At 43.8% G+C, this 13,813-nt stretch overlaps 1 protein-coding gene across 1 annotated transcript in view; it reads left to right on the forward strand.

The window, feature by feature from the left end:
- Positions 1–13,813, forward strand: part of FAR1 (fatty acyl-CoA reductase 1) — a 145,374-nt gene that overhangs the window by 81,149 nt on the left and 50,412 nt on the right. The window contains exon 4 of the mRNA XM_073604440.1: positions 13,448–13,627. Coding sequence (XP_073460541.1) covers positions 13,448–13,627 — 180 coding nt within the window. The remainder of the gene's footprint in view (positions 1–13,447; positions 13,628–13,813) is intronic.

Genomic DNA, 13,813 nt, shown 5'->3' on the forward strand with positions numbered 1-13,813 from the left:
AATGTAGGCTCCTCAGGGAAGGGATTCCCAGGGTTTTTTTCCTGTTAGCAGTCTTGCCGCCGTGTTTTGGATGAGTTGTAAGCGCGCAAGCTGATATTGGGGTAGTCCTATGTAGAGGTAATTTGCGTAGTCGAGTCTGGAATTAATGACTGTTCCAACTACTGCTGCTTTGTCCTCTTCTGGAACGAAGGGGATGAGTCTACGTAGCAGGCAGAGGAGATGGTGAGATCCGCTAACTACTGATCCTATTTGTGCATCCATTGACATTTCTGAATCAAAAATGACTCAGAGACTCTTGGCTTTGGTGCTTGGAGAGATGGTCTGTCCAAAGATGGTGGGAGGTGTCCATGGGGTCTTAGTTTTGGAGTTTTGGTTTGCGTGTAGGAGAAGAAGCTCTGTTTTTGATCCGTTGAGTTTGAGGGAGCTAGTGGTCATCCAGTCGTCTATCAAAGTCAGACATTTTTCTAGTCACTGATGATGGTTTTGTCCGGTGATGCGAAAATAGAGTTGCGTGTCATCAGCGTATGAGTGGAAGCAGAGGTCCGGTTTTCTGATGATATGAGGAGTGGGCGGATGTAGATGTTGAAGAGCACTGGTGACAAGGGTTAACCCTGAGGGACTCCACAAGAGATTGCGTGGGTTTCAGAGGTGAATGCTCCTAGTTTGACTCTCTGAGAACGATTTCCTAAGAAGGATGCGAACCATTGTAGATCTGAATCTGTGACTGTGAGGCAGATGAGTAGAGTATTGTGGTCCATTGTATCGAACACTGCACTGAGGTCCAACAGTACTAGGAGACATGATTCTCCGTCATCAGCTGCTTCGAGGGCGTCATCCCATATTTTGAGAAGTGCCGTTTCTGTGCCATGGCCTGGGCGGAAGCCTGATTGCAGAGGGTCCAAGAGTTTGTGTGTGTCAAGGTGGTGTTTGTAGCTGTTGTACTACTGCTTTCTCCATAATCTTGGAGATGGTGTTAAGGCTTTTTATCGGTCTGCAGTAGTTGGGGTCCTTAGGGTCGAGGTTGGGCTTCTTTAGCAGGGGTTTGACGATACCATGCTTGAGGGCGATCGGAACAGTCCCTTCTTTGAACGACTGATTTATGAGGTGTGTTTATAGTAGGAGCCAAGATGTCGGAGTTTTGTGGGAATGATGTCGTTTGGTGATGTGCTGTCTGAGGCTTCTGATGATGTTTTTGGTGATGTCAGTGGTGATTGGGATCAGCAAAAAATTTGGTGATTGTGTGACGTTCGTATCGATTTTCTTCTTTTTGCTTTAGTTGAATGAGGTTGGTTGTTTTTTCTGTTTTTTTCTCGGTTGTTGTCGATTTTGTTGATAAAAAAATCCGATAACTCATTGCAGAATTCTTGGGTTTCGTTTCCTGGAGGCCCTAGGTAGGTAGGGTTCATAGTCTTGGCGACTATTTTGAAAAGTTCCCGAGGGCGGTTTAGGGCTGTTGAAATGGTGTTTGAGAAATTTTCTTTTTTACTTTGAAGATTGCTTTGTGATATTTCTCCGTGATTGCTTTGTAGTTTGTGTGGTTTTCCTTTGTGGAATTTCTTCTCCAGGCTCTTTCAGCTCTTCTGCGTTCCTGCTTTAGTAAAGTAAGAGTGCCATTAAACCATCCAGAGTTTATTTTTGGTCAGATGAAAAAATTTTGGCCTAAAAGCAAAACTCTCTGTGGGGTAAAACTAACACTGCACATCACCCTGAACACACCATCCCCACCGTGAAACATGGTGGAGGCAGAATCATGTTGTGGGGATGCTTTTCTTCAGCAGTGACAAGGAAGCTGGTCAGAGTGGATGGGAAGGAAGATGGATGGAGCCAAATACAAGGCAATCTTAGAAGAAAACCTGTTATGCCGCGTACACACGACCGGACTTTACGGCATACTTGGTTCGGAGAACCGGAGTCCGTCGGACAATTCGACCGTGTGTGGGCTGCAGCGGACTTTTTTTCCCCAAAAGTTTGACGGACCTAGAAATGAAACATGTTTCAAATCTTTTTGATGGACTCGAGTCCGGTCGAAAGGTCTGCTCGTCTGTATGCTAGTCCGACGGACAAAAACCGACGCTAGGGCAGCTATTGGCTACTGGTTATGAACTTCCTTGTTTTAGTCCGGTCGTACGTCATCACGTACGTATCCGTCGGACTTTGGTTGATCGTGTGTAGGCAAGTCCGTTCATTCGGAAAGTCCGTTGTAAAGTCCGTCAAAGTCCGCCGGACAAAGTATGCCGTAAAGGCCAGTCGTGTGTACGTGGCAAAAGAGTTTGCAAATGCACGCCACACTTTGCACACATTTTATTTGTAAAAAAAAAAAAATTGTAAACGATTTATCATTTTTCTTCCACTTCACAAATATGTGCCACTTTGTGTTGGTCTATCACATAAAATACATTTACATTTTTGGTTGTAACATGAGAAGATGTGAAAAAAATTTCAAGGGGTGTGAATACTTTTTCAAGGCACTGTATATACAGGAAACATCCACAATTCAGTATTTGTCAGCCAGGTCCCTGTAAAATTTGACCCACGGCACTATTTTTCTGCTATATTAACCCCTTCCCGCCGACCGTACGCAGATATGCGTATTCGGCTTTCCTGCAGCTGTAGGCATCATCCCGGTACCGTTGTTTACAGCGTGCGATTGGCTACCCGTGTATAACAACCGATGCGGCTTAAAGCCGCTCGGTTGTTATACCGAAGGAGCGGGAGGGGACATCCCCCCCCCTCCCGCCGCCTCCCGCCGCTGTTACCGGGCCTCCCGTGCGATCGGGAGGCCCGGTGTCCATTCGGCTGCCTTCGGCGGCTGGGGGCGGGCTGGAACGAAGCTGTGAGCGGCTTCGTTCCAGCCTTCTCGTTGTAAACGCGGAAGCGACGTCATGACGTCACTTCCCGTTTACTCGGCTGCCAATGGCGCCGAATTTTAAAAAGTACACAGTATTCAGAATCGCCGTTTTCGGCGATCTGAATACTTTGAAGTGTAAAGGAGGGATGGGGGGTCTTTTAGACCCCCCATCCCTCCATAAAGAGTACCTGTCACCACCTATTACTGTCACAAGGGATGTTTACATTCCTTGTGACAGCAATAAAAGTAAAAAAAAAAAAAAAAAAAAAAATTTTTAAACACAATTTATAAAGTAAAAAAATAAATAAAAAAAAAAATATATTTTTTAAAGTGCCCCTGTCCCCGCGAGCTCGCGCAGCGAAGAAAACGCATACAGAAGTCGCGCCCGCATATGTAAACGGTGTTCAAACCACACATGTGAGGTATCGCCGCGATCGTCAGAGCGAGAGCAATAATTCTAGCCCTAGACCTCCTCTGTAGCTCAAACCTGGTAACCGTAAAAAAATTTTTAAAGCGTTACCTATGGAAATTCATAGGTACTGTAGTTTGTCGCCATTCCATGAGTGCGTGCAATTATAAAGGGTGACATGTTTGGTATCTATTTACTCGGCGTAACATCATCTTTCACATTATACAAAAAAATTGGGGTAACTTTACTGTTTGGATTTTTTTAAATTCATGAAAGTGTCCCTTTTCCAAAAATTTGCGTTTAAAACACCGCTGCACAAATACCGTGTGATAAAAAATATTGCAACAATCGCCATTTTATTCTCTAGATTCTCTGCTAAAAAATATATATATAATGTTTGGGAACTCTAAGTAATTTTCTAGCAAAAAATACGGATTTTAACTTGTAAACACCAAATTTCAAAAATAGGCTTAGTCATGAAAGGGTTAAGATTCCAACTAAGAAGCTGAGAATGTTCCTGCCCAACATTTGTGTTATCCGAATATTTCTTTTGATAATTTTCACAGTTTTGCTCTTGTTGAGAAAAGTAACATGTTTGCTTTAATTATCCATCTTCCTAGCAGAATATACCCCCATTTCCTTTGCTCCACCACTGCTCTGTTCAGCTACTGGGAGAAAAGCATGTATTCTACAGTATATGTCTGGGCATGGAGTACCATGTGACTGACATCATGTGATGGCAGTAAACATCAGAGCCTATCAAATGGGGGGAGTGTCCACAGCCCTGTATATGCAATAATTAGAGACAGTATTCTTAATTTCATATCATGACAGATAAGGACTATAAGGTCCTTTTTGTATTATGAGAGGTATGGACTCCAGAGAGCGATATCATTTTGTCCCTGTACCTCATCTGGAATCTACAGTTCAGTATTTGCCATCAATTCACAAAAATAATATTGGGGGGACTGGAGAAAGTGCAGAGAAGGGCAAGCAAATTGAAGAGGCATTGAGGAGCTCAGCTATGAGGAAAGATTAGAGGAAAGAAGTTTATTTTCTCTTGAGAAGAGGAGATAAGGTGGGATATGATCAGAATGTACAAATACACAAGGGATCCATATAGTGAACTTGGTGTCTAATTATTCACTTTAAAGTCATCACAACGGACAAGGGGACACTCTTTCCGTCTGGAGGAAAAGAGTTTTCATCTCCAAATACGGAAAGGTTTCTTCGCAGTAAATGCTGTGAAAATGTGGAATAGACCCGAGCCTCTTTCTGAGATTTGTTGTTTACAAGTTAAAAACTGTTTTTTTTGCTAGAAAATTACTTGGAACCCACAAACCTTATACATTTTTTTTTTTTCTAACACCCTAGAGAATAAAATGGCGGTCGTTGCAAGCGCACTTTTTTTTTTTTAGAAAAAATACACTTTTTTGAATTAAAAAATAAGACAACAGTAAAGTTAGCCAATTTTTTTTTTATATTGTGAAAGATAATGTTACGCCGAGTAAATTGATACCCAACATGTCACGCTTCAAAATTGCGTCCGCTCGTGGAATGGAGACAAACTTTTACCCTTAAAAATTTCCATAGGCGACGTTTAAAAAATTCTATAGGTTGCATGTTTTAAGTCACAGAGGAGGAATTATTGCTCTCGCTCTACCGATCACGGCGATACCTCACATGTATGGTTTGAACATAGTTTTCATATGCGGGCGCTAGTCATGTATGCGTTCGCTTCTGCACGCGAGCTCGTCGGGATGGGGCGTGTTTAAAAATAAAAAAATTTTTTTTCTTATTTATTTTACTTTTTTTTTTTTTTTTTTTTTTTTTTTTTTACACCGTTTAAAAAAAAAAAATGTCACTTTTATTCCTATTACAAGGAATGTAAACAAAAAGACCTCAGATCTCATATTTACATTAAAATGCAATTAAAAAAAAAATTGTCTATAAAAAAAATGAAAAAAAAAAAAGGTCCTTTTAAGAGCTATGGGCAGAAGTGACATTGATGTTGCTTCCGCCCTGCAATGATATGGAGACAGGTGGGGGCCATCTTCCCCCTCACTCATCTCCATGTCAGGCCACGAGAAGGGCGCAATTGGCTCCGGCAAGCAGCGAAGGGCACCATATCCCGGCGGGAGGAGGGGGCCCTCTCCCGCTGCCGATGAAAGTGATCTTGCGGCAAATGCGCCACAGAGACCACTTTTATCTTGTAGCTGACCACCCACTGGAGAGGTTACCGGGGTTATGGCAGCTAGCTGCTGCCATAGCAACAATATCCTCCTTCAAACAGCCCACGTAAAACTGCGGTCCGTAAGTGGTAAAAAAAAGGCCTGGATTCTTTCCTAAATGTACATAATATAACTGGGTACTGACATTTATAGGTAAAGTTGATCCAGGGAATATCCGATTGCCTCTCGGGGGATCAGGAAGGAATTTCTTCCCCCTGCTGCTGCAATTTGGATTAGGCTTTGCTGGGGTTTTTTCGCCTTCCGTTGTGGGTATAGGACTGTGTATATGGGATTGTTTGGTTGTGGTTTTTTTTTTTTTGGTTGAACTAGATGGACATGGGGTGTCTTTTTTTTTTCCCTTTTTTTTTTTTTTTTTCAACCTGACTAAGTTTATGACATAAATTAGTGTGCACACAAGCTCTGAATCACTTACATCAGCAGTCTGGCGTCAGAAACTATTTTGCATTTAAAAAAATGGGTAAAGCTTTTCTCACACCTTTCACTTCCACACTCTGACACAATGAGTATGTGTCTCCTTAGAACTTGTCGGGTATCCGTTAATGGCTGGGTGTTTCACTCTCTGCTGTGCCTGTTTCTCATAAGTACACAGCTAGGAAGTGACACCATGTGCGGGAACACCAGGGGAGGTGGGGCAGACTGACGCAGACAGCTAGAAGCTGTGCAAGATGTTGAAATGGGCTCAAGAACACATTTAGATGTAGATAAGAGTGCGCTCTCAAGCTTAGAAATGGCAGGCATTATTTGGCTCCCTCCTGTAATTTCAGAGATTGCAAGTATACACTTATCTGCAGCTAGATGTGCCTCTCTAAGCATCCTGCACAGCTCCATCTGTCTGCTCACACAGGCACATCACAGAGGACACACACACACACACACACACACACACACACACACACACACACACACACACACACACACACACACACACACACACACACACACACACACACACACACACACACACACACACACACTTTTCCTAGCCGCGCTGCCATAGGGAATGTATTGAGAATACCTACCACATAATTAGAGATGGGAGATTACAAAACATGTTTTACGTCATGATGAATTGAGAATTCTCATCCTGTCTCCTAACATTTTACAGAGATGTCATATACAAAATGATCTTTCACATTAGCTGTCCTTCAGCCGTGATAATTCTAGTATTTCTGCTGCTGACCTTTTCTTCACAACTCACTAACCAGGCTGCACTGGGTTTCTAGGTGGTTGCAGCCATCTTGGAAGAGGCGGGGCACCTTGGAAGAGACAGGGCTGCCCACTCTCCACACAGTTGTCTTTAGTTCTGCTTCAAAGTGGTTATAAAGGCAAAAAAGTTTTTGTACCATAATGCATCCTCTGCATTAAAGCGGAGCTCTACCCAAAAGGGGAAGCTCCAGCTCTTTGCTTCCTCCCCCTTCTCCGCTGCCAGATTTGGTCCCTTTGAGGGGCGGGGGGGTTGGTAGGAGTGGGTACCTGGTTTTGACTTCCTGGTGACTTCGCCACGACGAAGTCGCCCTGAATTTCAAGCCCCCCTCCTCCTTTCCTTGCTGCCGGGCCACTCGCAAAGCACAGCCCGCTTTGCACATGCACAGTAGGGTACTGGCTGTGAAGCCGCAAGACTTCAATGCCAGTTTTCCTTACAACAAATGGCGATGGCAGCACCTGAGAGCCGATTGAAAAATCAGCTGGGGTGAAGACACCGCGGGATCCCTGGACAGGTAAGTGTCCTAATGTAAAAAGTCAGCAGCTACAGTATTTGTAGCTGCTGACTTCGAATTTTTTTTATGAAGGAGCCTGGAGCTCCTCTTCAAGGTAAAAAAAAAAAACAAAAAACTTTTGAGTGTTGCCCCTCCACCCCTCCATAAACAATCTTGATCCAGTGCTGTGCGTGTTTACAGCTGCTCTTTCTCTCTCTTTTTTCTTTCTTTCTTTCTTTCTTTCTTTCTTTCTTTCTTTCTTTCTTTCTTTCTTTCTTTCTTTCTTTCTTTCTTTCCTTCCTTCCTTCCTTCCTTCCTTCCTTCCTTCCTTCCTTCCTTCCTTCCTTCCTTCCTTCCTTCCTTCCTTCCTTCCTTCCTTCCTTCCTTCCTTCCTTCCTTCCTTCCTTCCTTCCTTCCTTCCTTCCTTCCTTCCTTCCTTCCCTCCCTCCCTCCCTCTCGCGCTCTCTCTTTTTCTCTCCCCCCCCCCTCTTCTGTTTTCTCTTTCTCTTTTTCTCTTTCTCTTTTTCTCTCTCCTTTTTCCTGCTGCTCTGTCAAATCCTGTGAGGTGGGGCCAGGCCCGTTCTGCACTTTGTGTGTCTATAAATGCACACAGCCCAGCTCAGGAATGAGCCTGTACAAGTGGCCCCATAGCAAGCGGAACTTAGAGAAGAGGGGATCCAAGATTGCCGATGGGGGCCCCCAGAAGTGGAGGTTTGGGGCCGCTCTGTGTAAAACCATTACACAAAGCAGTTTAGCATGACATGTTTGTTTTTTTTTTAAAAAAAAATAAATAACATTTACAATCACTTTAAAGCCCAGGAAGTGCACTGATATTTTGCATGAGGAATGTAACTGGGACTTTTCATCGGCATACTGCTTAGGCACCATAAACATTTCTAGAGGTTTCCTATAACTCAGCAGATCTTCACTTTTTGAGCTCAGGTCCATTTTAAGAGTTTTGCACACGCCCAACCGGTATTTCTATGTGTACACATAGTCAAAACCTACATTTTTCTGGCTCACTTATCAAGCTAAATTAGCCCTGCATTTAATGAACATGTAAAACAACAAATAAAAACACCTTCCTTAAATGTTATCACTTAGCTTTCTACCATGTCACATGGATTAGCCTGTAGCCCACAGATAGTTGTAGGGGTCACATACATTCCTGAGTTCCTACATTAATAGTGCTTGGATCTCATCGTTTGAGGGATAATGCCATACTATAAATAGGATCAACACATACAAGTAATGGAAAAATAGAATGCAGATGGTGTGACTGGCAGATAGTTCCTGTCTAATCTCTTTCCTACCACTGTTGAAATAGCCTAATAATTTTTTTTAGTTCGATGCAGTTAATGAAATATTCTATTATATGTTGGCTGCCAAAAATCACTATTTTCAGAGCTACTTTATGCAGGTGTTTGTTTTCTTGAGAAAACCACGTCATGTGACATGTGAAAGTCCTATAACCAGCCTTCAATTACAGAGCTCGTTCTGCAGCATTAAATACTGCAGCTGCTGACTTTTAAATTATGGACACTTACCTGTCCAGGGCGCTCGTGATGTCCTCACCCGAAGCCGATCTGTCCCTCGGCTCTCTGGTGGAGGCGCCGCCATCTTCAGTAAGGGAATCGGGAAGTGAAGCCTTTGCGGCTTCACAGCCTGGTTCCCTACTGTGCATGCACGGGTCGCACTGCGAGTCTTCACTGGTCCCTGCTGTCTTCTGGGACCTGTGTGTCTCACAGAAGACAGCGGGGGGGACGGAGGAGAGGCCGGACATGACGGAGATCACCACTGAGCCTGCAGTGATCTATGCCCGGAAGTGGGAGCAAATACCTGGATTATGCAGGTATATGCTCGCCCCTCCCCCCCCAAAAGGTGCCAAATGTGACACCGAAGGGGGGAGGAATCCAAAAAGTGGAAGTTCCATTTTTGGGTGGAACTCCGCTTTAAAGTGTTGTGTTGTTTTTTTTTTTTTTTTCTTAAAATAACAAACCTTGTTATACTTGCCTGGAACCATGGAATTGCATAGATCAGCCCCACACTTCTTCTAGGATCCCCCACTGGTGCTCTCAGCATCTCCTCTTCTGTGTCTGTCGCCATAGAAAATTACTTGCTCCAGAGGCAGATGTTCGGGTTCCTGAGCCGCAGATCGACACAGCGCTGGACCCAGTGATGACTGAGTATTTAGGGGGTGATACTGCTACTGAGACATGTTTTTTACCTTTAAAGTGGTTGTAAAGGTAAAAGTTTTTTTACCTTCATGCATTCTTTACATTAAGGTGAAAAACCTTTTACTAGTGCCCCCCCCCCCCCTCCCAATTTCCCAATGCCCCCTTAAATTCTCACCTGAGCTCTGTCTCCATCCAGCGCTGTGTTCGTCTGTAAAAGCCCCTCCCGTCACATAGGTTTTGGCTGAGAGCAGAGGGAACCATTGGCTTCTGTTACCGGCAATCAAAAGCTGTGAGTGGGAGGCAGGGCCGAGTCCTGCTGTGTGTCAATACAGCCGTGGCCAAAGAGTTTTGAGAATGACACAAATATTCATTTTCACAATGTTTTCTGCTTCAGTGTTTTTAGATCTTTTTATCATATGTTATATCACATTTCATAAGTGTCAAAGGCTTTTATTGACAATTACATTAGGTTTATTTAAAGAATCAATATTTGCAGTGTTGACCCTTCTTTTTTTCTTCTGAGCCACATCCTGACTGATGACAGCTCATTCTTGCACATAATGCTTGGAGTTTGTCAGAATTTGTCGTTTTTTTTTTGTTTTTTTTTCACCTGCCTCTTGCAGGTGGACTACAAGTTTTCAATGAGATTAAGACCTGGGGAGTTTCCTGGCCATGGACCCAACATTTTGATATTTTGTTCTCCAAGCCATTTTGTTATCAATTTTGCCTCATGGCAAGATGCTCCATCATGCTGGAAAGGGCATTGTTCCTCACCAAACTGTTCTCGGAATGTTGGGAGAAGTTGCTCTTCTCAGAGAATGTTTTTGTACCATTATTTATTCATGGCTGTGTTCTTAGGCAAAACTGTGAGTGAGCCCACTTCCTTGGCTGAGAAGCAACCCCACACGTGAATGGTCTCAGGATGCTTTACTGTTGGCATGAAACAGGACTGATGGTAGTGCTCACCTTTTTTCCTCCAGACAAGGTTTTTTTCTGGATGCCCCAAACAATCAGCAAGGGGATTCATCAGAGAAAATGACTTTACCCCAGTCCTCAGCAGTCCAATCCCTGTACCTTTTGCAGAATATCAGTCTGTCCCTAATGTTTTTCCTGGAAAGAAGTGGCGGCTTTGCTGCCCTTCTTGATACCAGGCCATCCTCCAAAAGTCTTCTCCTCGCTATGCGTGCAGATGTACTCACACCTGCCTGCTGCCATTTCTGAGCAAGCTCTGCACTGGTGGTGCCCCGATCCCGCAGCTGAATAAACTGTAGGAGACGGTCCTGGCGCTTGCTGGACTTTTTATGGGCGTCCTGAAGTCTTCTTCACAAATGCAGTAGGAATGTTTTCTATGAGATTAAATTAATTTTCATCGCAAAGAGGGACTTTGCAATTAACTTCAATTCATCTGATCGCTCTTCATAATATTCTGGAGTACAGTGGAACCTTGGAGTATGATCATAATTAATTCCAAAAGAATGCTTTTAATCCAAAGCACTAGTGTATCAAAGTGAGTTTCCCCATAGAAGTTAATGGAAACGCAGATAATTCGTTCCACAGTAACTTCTTTGGTATGCAGTACTGCATGTGACCAGAGGTGGGGGGGGGAGGGGCGCCGGAGACACTCGGAAACCGCTCGGATGCACTTGGAAAGGCTCGGGAACCTAGTGTTTGAGTGCATCCGAGCGGCTCAGAATTTCACTGGCACCCCGCACCTCTGGCCAAATGCGGTACTGCACACCGTAGAGGCTTGAATCCTGCTCGTTTTTTCAGACAGCGCTCGCAAACAGAGTCAGGATTTTAAAAAAATAATAGCTTGTATTGCGAAACGCTCGTCAACCGTGTTACTCGCAATCCGAGGTATTACTGTATATGCAAATTGCCATCATAAAAAATGAAGCAGCAGAGTTTGTAAAAATGTAATATTTGTGTCATTCTCAAAACTTTTGACCGCGGCTGTAGACTCGGACAGCGACGCTCGGGATCACACACTCACGAATGCCCCCATAGGAAGAGGCTTTCTATGGTTCTATGGGGGAACTTTGTTTTTGTTTTTTAACGGTAAAGCTTTACAATCCCTTGAATGCATTAGAGCAGGGGTCTCCAAATTATGGCCCTCCAGTTGTTCAGGAACTACAATTCCCATCATGCCTAGTCATGTCTGTGAATGTCATAGTTTTACAAAGCCTCATGGGACTTGTAGTTCCGCAACAGCTGGAGAGCCGTAGTTTGGAGATCCCTGCATTAGGGTAAAAAGTGTTCCGGCTTTGGAACCACTTTAAGGTGAGCGAATTCTGTTAAACAGTGTAGGCTGCATACTGAAGCCCACATTTTATGAATGGGATATAAAATTCAGGCTATGGTGTAGAGCAGTGTTTCTCAACCTGTGGTAGGCGTACCCCTGGGGGGCTGTGGCATGGCACTTATGGGCAGTATGGAGCATACTTGTCCAGGTGGGGGGAGGCAGAGGTGTACCAACAGGGGCACGTGGCGGTCCGTCAGGCCGGCGGCAACTGCCAAATGGTCCTGTCATTGTAATGGAGTCCATCGTGCTACCCGCAAGATCTTTCCCCGGCCAGGACTTGATTGATCAGGGTCAGTAGGCAGCCCTATGTCCTCCCATCTCCCGCTCCAATCTAATTTCATCCAGGACAGGCTCTTTACCATGGCTCTTTAACATGTGATCAGCTGTGTCCAATCACAGCTGATTACATGCAAACAAATGCTGGTTATCTGCATTTTCTTTCCTCAGCGCTGTCAGTGTCTGAGGAGAGGAAAGTCAAGTAGCTTTCCTGTGATGGGCACATTTACACTGAAAATCAGTGCCCCCCCCCCATCAGTGCAGCCTCGTCGGTGCCTATTAGTGCCTCCTATCAGTGCCGCCTAATTTGGCAATATGTGTGTCTGCCAATCTGTTATTTGGGATTTTTGGGGTATTTGTGTGTCTGCAAGTGTGTGTGTTTGGGATTGTGCGGGTGTCATTGTGTTAATTTGTGATTGTGTGTTTATCTGTCAGAATATGTGTGTGTGTGTGTGTATCTGTCATTGTAGCATGCACGCATACAATTATGTTGCACACGAACAAAAACCATCACAAGCGCATACCGACATTACACCCCCCCCCCATGACACCCAAACAAGAGAAATGAATTTCTCGAGACAGGGAAACAGTGGTGTAGAATAACTGTGGAGATGGGAGAGCAGAGAGACAATACTATCATTTTTTTTTTTGCTTGCTGCAGGTATGCAAGTGGCTGTAAATATTTTGCCTTAAAAGCTTAAAGTGGTCATTTTTTTTCAACTTTCTATTAAATCATGGGTGCTCAACCTGTGGCCCTCCAGCTGTTGCGGAACTACAAGTCCCCTGAGGCACTGTGGCAAGGCTGTAGTTCCGCAACAGCTGGAGGGCCACAGGTTGAGCACCCATATATTAAATCTTCTGCCCTTGTTTTAAATTTGGATAGTAAAACATTTTTTTTCTGCCAGTAAAAACCTTATACAGCCCACTTCCTGTTTCTTGTCTGGTTATTAGCCTAGGCTTATGACATGCACAGCTCTCTCTCATGAAAGTTTGCCAGGAAGGGAGGGGGGATGAGTCATAAGATAAGAGGGCCAATGAAAGCTGCAGAGCTGACAGTGTGCCTGTGTAAATCCTGGAAATGAACAGGCAGCAGCTTCAGCTGCCCACAGTAAAATGATTGCAGCCAGACTCAGTGGAGGGAGATTTCTGCAGCATATTTGGCAAGTACAGAATCACAGTATATATAAAATAATATGCAAAGTGGTTGGAGGAAAGCTTCAGAATGGCAAAGATGTTTTTATTACAAATTATGTGAGCAGATTGCAGTTCCTTTTTAAATCACCCCCCCCCCCATAGTTTTCTTCTCTTTAAAAAAAAAAAAAAAAAAAAAAAAAAGAGGAGGAGGAAGGGTTGACATTGGGAAAAGTTAATCTAAGACCTAAAGATCTGCCTTATTATGACCGCAGATTCTTCAATTTTGTAATATTCAGTTTGCTTTGCCTTATTGCATTTATTAATGTCCTTCTCCCTGATTTTGTTTTTGCAGAGATGCCATGCAGTTAAATGTTATAGCAACACAGCAGCTGGTACACTTAGCACAAAGGATGAAGAAACTGGAAGTTTTCATACACGTATCAACTGCATATGCCAACTGTAACCGGAAGCATATCGAAGAAGTTGTGTACCCACCACCTGTAGACCCAAGGAAACTAATCGAATCTTTAGAGTATGTTTTCACTGTTATGCCTAATTCATAGTTTTTTTGGGGGGGGTTTAAAGGAATGAAGTTCACATTGTTCGTTTTTTTTTTTTGTTCAACCAGTGGACTGAACAAGGAAAAAAAAATTCCTGCATCCACACAAGCAAGGTGAATGCAGACATCCCCTCGCTGCCATATTGTATTCTGACAGTG

This window comes from Aquarana catesbeiana, linkage group LG11 (assembly GCF_042186555.1).
Source record: "Aquarana catesbeiana isolate 2022-GZ linkage group LG11, ASM4218655v1, whole genome shotgun sequence".
Taxonomy (NCBI): domain Eukaryota; kingdom Metazoa; phylum Chordata; class Amphibia; order Anura; family Ranidae; genus Aquarana; species Aquarana catesbeiana.